The 10,872-nt window shown below is 50.0% G+C and overlaps 2 protein-coding genes and 2 non-coding genes across 4 annotated transcripts; 2 read left to right on the plus strand and 2 right to left on the minus strand.

The window, feature by feature from the left end:
• Window positions 1-377: 377 nt before the first annotated feature.
• Window positions 378-450, minus strand: F5J12DRAFT_t260. The gene has a single exon. It is a non-coding gene; the product is annotated as a tRNA-Val (tRNA).
• A 77-nt stretch (window positions 451-527) lies between these two features.
• On the plus strand, window positions 528-2,888 carry F5J12DRAFT_881776 (uncharacterized protein). The gene is made up of 3 exons (XM_051747142.1): window positions 528-808; window positions 869-1,051; window positions 1,132-2,888. The coding sequence occupies exons 2-3, from the start codon at window positions 877-879 to the stop codon at window positions 2,538-2,540; spliced, it is 1,584 nt and encodes a 527-aa protein (XP_051593982.1). The 5' UTR covers window positions 528-808; window positions 869-876; the 3' UTR covers window positions 2,541-2,888.
• Window positions 2,889-2,915: 27 nt separating this feature from the next.
• On the minus strand, window positions 2,916-5,261 carry F5J12DRAFT_881780 (uncharacterized protein). Its single transcript, XM_051747143.1, has 13 exons — window positions 4,877-5,261; window positions 4,794-4,814; window positions 4,672-4,736; window positions 4,535-4,612; window positions 4,381-4,491; window positions 4,284-4,327; window positions 4,055-4,232; window positions 3,968-4,001; window positions 3,779-3,921; window positions 3,639-3,719; window positions 3,527-3,589; window positions 3,374-3,471; window positions 2,916-3,316 (listed from the first exon to the last, which is right to left on the minus strand). Exons 1-13 carry the CDS (start codon window positions 5,187-5,189, stop codon window positions 3,190-3,192), a joined length of 1,356 nt encoding a protein of 451 aa, XP_051593983.1. The 5' UTR covers window positions 5,190-5,261; the 3' UTR covers window positions 2,916-3,189.
• A 4,123-nt stretch (window positions 5,262-9,384) lies between these two features.
• F5J12DRAFT_t259 lies at window positions 9,385-9,457 on the plus strand. The gene has a single exon. It is a non-coding gene; the product is annotated as a tRNA-Val (tRNA).
• Window positions 9,458-10,872: the final 1,415 nt, after the last annotated feature.

Here is a 10,872-nt window from a genome sequence, read left to right on the forward strand (position 1 = left end):
TTTTCTGAAAAGAACAGTACCAGATCTAATATAATGGCGTTCACATGTCGGGTGGCATTGGAAGGAACTCTCAAAGGATGGTGAGAGTACCTAAAAGTATATAGTTCAAGTTGCTAAGACAGACTATGTAAAAAAAAAGCCCCTCTGACCCGAGGTGTGCACATCTGACTTATTAGTACTTGTATACCCCGTGGACGGAGTGCGGGCTCATGATCGTGAGCACGAGGTACCACAACCTTGCTGTGAGATTCCGAGATTCCAGATGGGAAGGCGGGGACAAATGTCAAAAGAATGATGCCTTTTGCTCTCCATAGCATCATTTCAACGGAGGCTACGTACTGTGACAAGGGATATGCTTTTGACGGTCAAAAAAGAATTGGTTCAACTGAGGGTCGAACTCAGGACCTTCTGTGTGTAAGACAGAAATCATAACCACTAGACCATTGAACCGACAACATTCTGGGATTGTTGACGTTTGACGATCTGCTCCGCGAACCTCCTTGTCTTCTTTTTGCGGCGGTACTGTGCACAGGTATTCTCGTTGCCCGTGCGGTGTCCGGCATAAGTTTCTCAGCTGGGACCGGATCTGTTGGCATCACGGGAGTCTTGGGCCACAACTGGCACACAGAATTGCAATCGATTTCGAGCTGTTCCCGTGACGATTAGATATCAGCTGGCCTTCGAGTCTCACGGCTGTCTGCCAATCCCTTTATCGACCCGCTACCGTCCTTGCAGCTTAGACGCGTAGTATTCTGGTTTATCCGGTGATACCGCATGCAGCCTTCGGCATTTGAGATCTAAGTACAAGGTAAGTGTTGTGATTTGATTGGTCCAACTCATCCATTATGGAGACCTTGTTATTTCGCAGGGGAAAACATGCGCCCGCAGTCAGTGCTGGCTCTAATTCTTTGGCAGTGTCTGGCCATTACTGTGGCCTCAGCCCTAGTGGTCCCGGCACGTGTGCACGAGGTTCGGCACGTTCTGGCCGTCTCTACCGGCCCTGGACCAGTTTCCAGTTCACACTCGTCTTCTAAAGCAACTTCAGTGTCTAGTGAGAGTCCAATCGTTTCCATCTTCCGTGCGAACCCGTTCACTTACTCTAGGCCAACGCTACCTCGTCCCCATCCTTAGCCATGACTACCACCTCGGTCAGCCCTACATCTTCAACTAGCTCTCCGTCGCCGTCGTCCTCTCCAGCCAATCTCACTTTCAATGCCATCCAAAACATGACAACATGCGCTTCTGCACCAATTACATGGCATTATGGTGGCAACGAATCGTATCTCGTGTTGGCAGTCACCAACATTGGTGTTAACCAAAATCCTTCTAAGGTAGCCAGCCTTGCGCGGAGACAGAACTCTGCTGGCACTACGGTCCTTCAGACGCTTGCTAACGTCACTGCCCAAACCGGGACGTGGACATGGGCCTCCGTAAATTTGACACAAGGCTGGTACGAGATACGAGGCATAGTGGGCTCGTTGACTGCCTTGTCTTCTCCATTCTATATTTCGGACGGCTCAAACACATCCTGCCTGACGAGTACTTCGACTGCATCTCCATCAGCCACTCCCAGCCCTGTGTCTAATTTAACATCATCCAATGACAAGAAAACAGGTGTTATCGTGGGGTCGGTCATAGGTGCCTTGGTCGGAGTCTCACTTATTGTTGCCTTTGCCACATGGTTGCGTCGCCGCAAAAGGTCACCAATCCTAGGAGGGTTTTCGGTGCGAAACATGGGAAGATGGAGTTCGCTCACTTCAAACGCTTCGAGCATGAAGCATAGAAGCAATGATTTCGCAAATCGTCACTACCATGGGCACACGGACTCTACTTCAAGGATGGGGGAAAGCGTCACTGGCAGTAAAGCATCTAATACCGGTCCCCTTGGGGATTCTGACGATCTTGCTGTTGAAGCGGGCGAGAGTGAGAGAACACACTCAACCTATTCTCATTCTCCCCCTGGGATGAGTGCGATCGATGCACACGACGCACCAGTGTCGCACGTCCGTCATGCATCCATTCACTCGATCCAGACGCTGGGAAGTGCCGTCGACAGATCTCGCTCTCGCACAACATCCGCGCGGACTTCCAACACCGCTCTTGAACAACAGGCACAGCGAATCCGGTCATCAATGGTAAACTCCATGAATTTGCGTACCGAGCGTCTGTCGATGCCGATCATAGCTCCGGCCGCTCTTGAACGTTCACCTACGTCTCCCATCGGACGAACATCAAATCATGCTGCAGGGTCGGGAGAGGTGTCCGTTACCCGTTCCGCATCAACCAGCGGTTCTGCTACGCATCGTACGCCACGGAAGCCTGTCCCGCATTACGATCCGTCGGAATTGGATGACGCGCTTGGTGGCCAAGTGAATGATTCCCGTTCTACTGCCCCATCCGGGGAAGATTTCTCTGCGTCCAACAGTGCCGAGACCATGTCATCGAGGGCCATATCTGACGTATCGCGCTTACCTAGCCTGGGGCCCGGTCGTCCTGTACATTATTTAATCCCAGATTTGCCTCCACCCCCAAAGGAGTAGGCCATGCGCTGAGAGGCGCTGAGCTATATCACCTACCGGTGATGCCCGAGATAGTCTGCAGCGTGGCCACGATACTACGCGGAACCAGAAGTTCACGCCGATGAGTTATCTATCAATGGAACTCCACTACGCGAAGTGTCGGCGTTCCACCCCCAACTCGTCCGCAATGCGTTATCTTAATTTTCAATTCGGACAGGCTTGAACAGTTTCGTTGTAAATTGACTATGTGTTTCTATACTTGATACTCGCAACATGTCTGGACGTCATTTCACCGTCTACGTAGCCTAGGTACTTTTCATGTAGCATTCCTCTCCATAAGGATTTTACAGGTTGACTGCGCAATAGTACATGCAATCCTGTTGAAACAGTAAATTTGGGTGATAAATTTTCATATCACAAGGGGGATATCAACGGATCCACGGAGACGATCAGTTATGATATCGGGTGGTGATAAGTTTAGCCCGACGGTCAGATAATCGCTATGGACAAGAATAAACGTATGGCTATAGTCGGGAAGTAGGACATAATGATAAGGACAGAGGATTGCACGACAATGATCCTACAATTTACGAGAAATTCATTGCTGTCTAGAATTAAACTTCCGGGTATAGGACACGGGCACAAAGGAGGTCCAATTTTGCAAAGTGGCTCACGACCAACCATTGAAATTTCGACGGCGTAGGGGTAGAGGTATCCAGGGCGCCCGACTTTTTGGATCACTTCCACGCTTCGCCGTTTGAGAACTTGTGAGTCCCACTTTCCGTATCTTGGCAAGTCTAAGATAAGCACTTTGTTAGTGGAAATCATTATTTACCCATGTATCAATATACTACCTCCATAGCCCTCCCCAAGCTGCGAAAGCCGCAATAGCAGCTGAAACAACAGTCATCGCCACGAATGCATAAGGCATTTCTTCCAGGTGGCTTTGCAGCTTCGAGGTTAAGTTAGTTGCTAATAAAATAGAGCGGTCACATGGAGGAGCGTACATTCATCCCGAATAATCCCGCGACAAGGGCCCCGCTGCCAAGACCCATGGTCAAAATGGAAACCTGAGTAGTTGGTTAAAGAGATCTCCTAGTTGCACCCGCAAAATCTTACCTTAAGATCTAACGCCAGGAGCGCATTGCGATTAGAGTCCAAGATAAGCTCCACGATTTCCTGCGTAGATTGAACGTTGCTCTATTGGTAAAGATAAGCCACTTTAATATAATTTCAGGGGTTCCCGTTGGCAACCAGACCTCGATATTCTCTGCTTCGTTGACAATCTCTTCGACTTGTTTCGAGAAGAATTCCAGAAGAACTTCCAATTCGTCGTGCTCGTGGTTTTGCCGGGCGATACCCTTTTTCTTGTCCGTCAAGTACATTGCATTTAGATCATCATCTAGAACTGGTTACAAATACATATTGAGAAGGGCGGAGTCGCCGACCTTGTTCCAAAACTTCTTCGAGGGCGTCTTGCACCTGCTCCGATTAATATACAACTCTACGCGGACTAGTGTTCATCACACACGTACGAGTCTGGCGCGATTTTTGAAGCTGGCAAGACGTCTAGAGTAATGAAGCAATCGTTTAAACTTGTCATGGTTTATGTCATCTTCGAGCTCCGCTAAAAGCCCTCCAACAAGGTTACGAATAAAAACCATTTCGGCTTCAAGAGCACTCAGGACAGATAGAAGGATGGATTCGATTGCTCTATCGAATCCAACAGTTGGAATGAAGGAAGCGTGAACCATATAAGCCCACCTGAACTCGTAGGGAGAACCACCACCACGGGCCTTGAGGTTGTGCTTGGCAAACAATGGGAAAATTGCCTGGTTCAAGCTGCTAAAATCCAGCTTACCTCAAGGTGATATAGGAAGGCGGAATGGAGTCTGGAATCGTTGGAGCCATAGGTGTCGAACAGGACGACAGTATCCGCCTTAACTAGGGCTCGAATATGCAATACGTTTATCTGTGCTATTAGGCAAGGAAAAATGCGGGAAAACGTGTCTTACAAGAATGGCCTCTTTGCGGATTAAGATGGTGGGGACGAGGTTGGGTATTCGTGAATCAATTTTGCGGAGGTCACGAGGCTTGATGGCAACGTTAGCAACAACAATATGATGTGTGACACAGAGTGCATGTTTCTTACGTTTAACCGATGTTCATTGCATAAGTCTGATCTTTTGAACTGCCCGGAGATGCTCTTAACAGCGCCTATGTCCAAAGGGACATATAAGCAAGGGAAATGGGGATAGTATTGACACGAGTCACCGTCATTATCAAGGATAGTACCTACAAATATGTCAGCAATCATAAGCCTGTCTAGCGAACAGCGCTAGGAGAAGGCATCATACAGCGCAACATGAGATCCGTCGAGAGCCTCCCCTTCATGACCTTTTCTAAAATGGCAGCCTTGGCTACTTCCTCTTCATTGTCAGGGATTCCCTCGGGACTCGATAGGTTAGGCTTCAGCTTCAACAGCGCTTTCCATGATGCGAGGCGAGGGGTGTCGCATGGAAATACGAGGCTCCGCGACGAGGCTGTTTGATGCGAACGGTGTACAAGTGCAAGGGAGGAGAAAGACCGTATGCAGCATCTTCGAAAGCAGTTGAGACCAGCCAATGGCATCACATCCCTGACATGCAAGCGTCGCAGAACAGTCTGCATTCACGGTGAGGGGCAGAAAAACAGATAGCCGCTTTTGGTTTTCCCGCGAGGACAAATTCACGTTTTCGCAAAAATCTCGCAATTCCAATTCCGACGGAAAACAAACGGTTTTGTTCCTATTTGAAATAGGGAAATCTTGTGACACGCACGAAGAACCAAGCTCACGTGTGACGCGTGACTGGAAACAGTGTCACGTTGCGTTCGATGTAGTCCTAAGTTCCGGTATTTCAAATCTTCCGAATCACAACGAACCGAAGAACCAGCGAATCCTGATGCCGGACTACGGTGCCTGCCATATACGACGAAGTGCCATAGCCAGTAGAACACTCCTCGTATGCCATATTCAGCGATAGATATCAGCAGCAGTCGGGTGCCCAAGCCGGTGTGTCGCCCAGATGGGATTCCTCACAAATGGTGACGGATTCAAACGTCCCACGCGATTGGACGTCCAAGCAGAATTTGCAAACTTTCTGAAGGCGGAACGCTGTGATATTCCTGGAGGCCCGAGGGTATACAAGCTGGTTGAATGTCTCAATCTGGTTGGGACAGCCAGTTTGTCAACCTGTTCCACAACGGGCCGGTACAGTACACAATGTCTGAATCGAGGTGACTGTGATGTATCTTACGAAAACGTTTTTTGGCAGTTTGTGATGGGTGGCACGTCGGACTTCTCGTTGCCATCCGAAGTCCGACCCATCGTGTCCTTATGCCTGCCAGTTCGAACGGAGAAGCTGTTCTGTACGTGCTGGGATTGCTAGGATCGTGGTTCTACGTATCTCGAGATCATCCCTCAAAACATGTCGCTCATCGCCTGCTGCTCTTGGCAGTGTCGTTGCATTCGATTCACATCCTTTGTCAGATTCTGCTACATCGCCCACCTAACTTGTTTAGACGCTTGAACGTACCGCTCAATGTCCCCGTGGATCAATTAAGACTGCTGCTGTCGATGGAAGCCGGTATTGACTGGCAGCGCCAGAGTGCAGCCACCATACCAAAGGACGTCGAGTTGTTGCTCAATCGTCTTGCTGTTCATGGCAGCAGGAGCTTGTTCACAAGGTGTGCACAGAGTCTAGTAGAACGCCACTGCCCCTCATACTCCATAGATTCGGTCAACTTCCCATGCAGTTGTGTCAATTCTGTTCCTCCGTGGGGGACTATGTGCTATTCGATTTGTCCTTCATACTTGTCCAGTATCTGCAGACTGCCACTCTGTCGCTACTGCTTACCACTGCTACGAACAGCCGTGAACACTTACGAAGCACCGCGCTTGGTATATTAATCTGTGCTTTTCTAGCAGAAGGATACGCCATGACCTATGCCAGTGACGTGCCGTTGTCCAACGATGCCCAATATGCCTTCATGGTATGCTTCTTCGCTTCCACCTGTTTTGGAAGCACCTAACGAATGTCTATAATAGTGGCATGAAAACCTTTTCCTCATACGGCACATACTGTTCCTTGCTCTTCCTCTGCTCGTGCTAGTCTTACCACCGGTCCATGGGGTCGATCCCCCTTCAACATATTTTGCGCCCGCATTAGCACACCTAGAACGCGCGCTCCCCAGAGCCCATCTCCTTAGGTACACCCAAGAGGCTGTCTTGCATCATCCTCGGCTCCGCAATCTTGCTCTCCGTTGGTGGTCACAACAGGCGGTGGAGGGCGCAGCCGCGATGGCAGATGAGACCGTGCAGAGGACTGCCGACAAACTTGGATTTGGATACACAAGACAGGAGTCACCAGAGGGAGGCGACGGGAAACTGAGAGTTCACGCAAAGAAAGTCGTAGAGTCGTTGAAGGGTTTGCTTACGACTCCGCCGAACTAGGTGATCGAGTTGTTACCTGTTACAGGTTGTGAGCACTGGATTGTCCATGTCAACCGACTGAGTAATGTATGTCGCATCTATTTCATTACCGAACGGTTTGGCTCTGGTGGGATGTGTGTACATACAAAACCGAGTGTATCTGCGCACGTGCTTGGCCGAATCTTGGCTTTCCTTGTGGGAGCCACCCGCGTTAGCGATCTTAGACTAAACAAAGGATCCCACCACATTCTTTACTTCTTACTTCTACCAGTCTCCCCTTAATACACTCTTTAGACATCACGATTGCAAACTATGGTCGACACAGTGGGTGCTGTTACACCTACGATGCCAGAGGACGTGGTCGTCGACGACGATGCTCCAGGGCCAGCCATTTCCGTCTCCGATTCTGGCGATACTGGGGACGTTGGAAGGCTTAGGATGATTGTACAGCTCGTCAAGAAGTCTTTGGGTGTGAAAGACATTGCTGCAATGTGGGTGTCGTGCCTTCTCCGCATCCCCAACCACTGAGCATGAGCCACCAGGCGCCTCTCCTTACCCGCGTCCTTGCTCGAGCCTTTGCCAAACCTGGAATATTGGCATTACCTGGATAGACCTGATTTGTTTGCAGCGTATGTCGGTCCGTAGAGCTCGGCTTAGAGCGCGTCCTCTGACTTCCGACCAGGATTAATGACCATGATGATCCCTTTGAGCGCATGGTTGCTGTGGTGCGGTTCACATTCACAAAGGATCTCAAGTTCATTGTAAGTATCTACCCTTTCCGACCAGTATACTAAATAGCCTCTCTGCAGCACGGCAAAGTATGCAAACCTTATAATTCTGTTCTCGGAGAGCACTTCCGTTCGCACTGGGACGTGCCTCCGGTCCAATATTCCTCCGACCCTGCCAAGCACCCCATTTTGAGAACTCATGCCACGCATACACACTCAGCACCCGCCTCAACCACGGCACTTCCCTTCGAGACGGTCAGCGTCAAGAGCGGACACAGCGAGAACAGTTTCAAGAGCATTCGCAGCGGCCTCAGCCTACTTTCCAAAATTAAGCCAGGCTTTTCCACAACTCTTACCCCCGAAGAGCCCGTGGTCGATGAAGCGCTCTCCGGTTCCATGTCGAATCTCTCCTTGGGGTCGGGTGAGGCCCGCAGCTCTGATCACATCCGTGTGGCATACCTGACGGAGCAGGTATCGCACCATCCGCCCGTGTCTGCTTACTATGCGTCATGCCCTGCACGGTCTATCGAAATGAAGGGAATTGACCAGATATCTTCCAGGGTATCAGGTACTGCCTTACGTGTCACACCTGGTTCATTCAACAAGGGCATCTTCATTGATATCACCGGTGGCCCCGGAGAGGGAGAGAGATACCACGTCACGCATCCTGTGGCAAGCGTCAATGGAATCCTTAGAGGAAACTTTTACATCACAGTAGCGGATTCAACCATCATTACATGCACTGGAGGAAATGGCAAGCAGCGGCTAAGGGCAGTAATTGAGTATAAAGACGAGGTAAGCTGGCGTCTACCGCGTTGATTGAACATGTCTGATCTCGGCTACCCGTTCAGTCGTGGATTGGAAAGGCCCACTTCCTTGTCGAAGGTGTGATACATACATACGATGAAGGTGACACGGAATTCGAGCAGTGGACCAAAGTTAAGCACGTACCACAGTCGTACGTTCTTGCCCATTTTGATGGGTGCTGGAGGGGCCAAATTCGCTGGCGGCGGATGGACTCAGCATCTGGGTCTCGCTCAAGTGTCTCACTGTCAATCACTTCGGAGTATGAAACCCTGGTGGATCTCTCGGCTCTGCAAGTCGTGCCGAAGGTCGTTCGTCCTCTTGAGAAGCAGCTACCCAACGAGTCTCGGAAATTGTGGGATAATGTCACTTCAAGGCTGCTTAACAAGGAGTACAGTGATGCGACAAAGCATAAACTGGTCATCGAGCAGAGACAGCGCGACGAAGCAAGTGAACGCAAGCGTAAGGGCCAGGAGTAAGCTTCAAGGCTATCTCTTTTCTTCTGTGTGGATTGACGCGAAACCAGGTTTATCCCGCATTACTTTGAGAAGGACATAAGTTCCGGTGTCCCAGTCTTGACTGCCGAGGGTCGGAAAGCTTTGGAAGAGGAGCTCCGGGAATCTTGCCATACAGAACAGGATCAGGGGCGGGACGCGTCGTAGGGGGTTGCAGCGTCTGATGTCGATTCATGGTTTTAACTATCTTGTTACTATTTCTGTTGGATATCACGAACTCCTCCAATATATTCTGATCTCATGACCATTTGTGCTAAGCTCGGTATCAACTCGTACATTGTATAGTACCGAGCTAAAGGGGCTTGGAAATGCGATTATGGTGTGCGAGTGGAATATGTACCTTTGCCAGTTCGGTGGTCTAATGGTTATGATTTCTGTCTCACACACAGAAGGCTCCGAGTTCGATCCTCGGCCGGACTAGTTTTCTTTTTTCGTCCCTCGTGACTCTTCCAAGGTTCGTGGACTCCCGGCTGCTACTGAATCGCATTCCTTACATTGTGGGCTCCATAAGCATGGAGGATGGAGCACTTTCTATTGCGTATGTCCCATAAATAACTGGTTAATGCAGAACGAACTTGATGCAGGATCCCAGGATGGTGTCGGATTTCTTCCACCCCAACGTGGGTGGAGTAGAAAATCATATATTTATGCTAAGTGCAAACCTCATCCGCAGAGGACACAAAGCACGCTAAGTTACTCGTCGGTCGTGCATGCCACTCATCACAACTTGCAGGTCATAGTAATCACACACAGCCATCCTCCTGACCGTGTCGGAATTCGCTGGCTGCTGCCTTCTTTGAAAGTATACCACATCCCGTTCCCGACGATCGCCTCCTCCGCCACCCTACCAAACTACTTCACGTTTCTTCCGTACTTCCGTACCATCACTGTGCGGGAACACATAAACTTGGTTCATGCACATGCTAGTTTGTCTTCCCTTGGTCAGGAAGCTATTCTACATTCCCATTTTTCCGGCGTGCGCACCGTGTTTACCGACCATAGTTTGTTCGGTTTCGAAGATGCAGCGAGCATACTGACTAACAAGTTGCTGGCGGCTGCTTTGAAGAATGTTGACGCTGTAATTTGTGTTTCGCATACTGGGTGAGCTTGGTACGGTGTGCTGAAGGGGGGTAATGCTCATACAAAAAAATTCTAGTCGAGAAAATACTGTCTTGCGCGGTCAGCTGTTTGAGACGTCAGAGGATAATCCTTCGGTGTCGGCAGTGCGTCCCAGCGTGTATACGATTCCAAATGCCTTGGTCGCCGAGCAGTTTACTCCATCTCCGCAACCACGGCCAACCGACACCAGTGAGTCCTCGCTGTGCTCTGAAAATACGTGTACCGGCGCTTAGACGAAGGTAGTCAACATCGTGGTACTCTCGCGACTTGCATACAGGAAAGGCATTGATCTTCTTGTGGCCACTGCACCTCGTGTGTGTGCGGCCTTCCCGAACGTCAAGTTCATCGTAGGTATGAAATGAGCATGAACTTATGCATTAACCGAGATTTTGACCAACCGACAGGTGGGGACGGCCCAAAATTGAACGACCTGCTTCAAGTAAGAGAACGCCATTTACTGCAGGAAAGAATAGAGCTCCTCGGGTCCGTTCGGCACCGTGATGTGCGAGACGTACGTGGAAAGTTTTAAACGCACCCGCCATCCAGCAAATGTGCCTTACCTTCCCGTGAAAGGTCCTTACTCGTGGTTCAATATTCTTGAATACGTCGCTGACAGAATCGTTTGGGATCGCCATCCTCGAAGCCGCATGCACAGGTCTTTACGTCGTCTCCACTCGCGTTGGCGGTGTACCTGAAATCTTACCCGAGGACATGAT

This window comes from Pisolithus orientalis (assembly GCF_024613125.1).
Source record: "Pisolithus orientalis strain OTSU chromosome Unknown F5J12scaffold_328, whole genome shotgun sequence".
Lineage (NCBI taxonomy): Eukaryota > Fungi > Basidiomycota > Agaricomycetes > Boletales > Pisolithaceae > Pisolithus > Pisolithus orientalis.

What these genes read in the sequence shown, in the direction of transcription:
- F5J12DRAFT_881776 (XM_051747142.1), top strand. Translation starts at nt 877, where the DNA reads ATGCGCCCGCAGTCAGTGCTGGCTCTAATTCTTTGGCAGTGTCTGGCC. An exon ending in TAAAGCAACTTCAGTGTCTA is followed by an intron (nt 1,052 to 1,131) that starts GTGAGAGTCCAA and finishes CCCCATCCTTAG; the next exon opens with CCATGACTACCACCTCGGTC.
- F5J12DRAFT_881780 (XM_051747143.1), bottom strand. Translation starts at nt 5,189, where the DNA reads ATGCAGACTGTTCTGCGACGCTTGCATGTCAGGGATGTGATGCCATTG. An exon ending in GCAATGAACATCGGTTAAAC is followed by an intron (nt 4,613 to 4,671) that starts GTAAGAAACATG and finishes GTTGCCATCAAG; the next exon opens with CCTCGTGACCTCCGCAAAAT. An exon ending in ACGAAGCAGAGAATATCGAG is followed by an intron (nt 3,720 to 3,778) that starts GTCTGGTTGCCA and finishes CTTTACCAATAG; the next exon opens with AGCAACGTTCAATCTACGCA.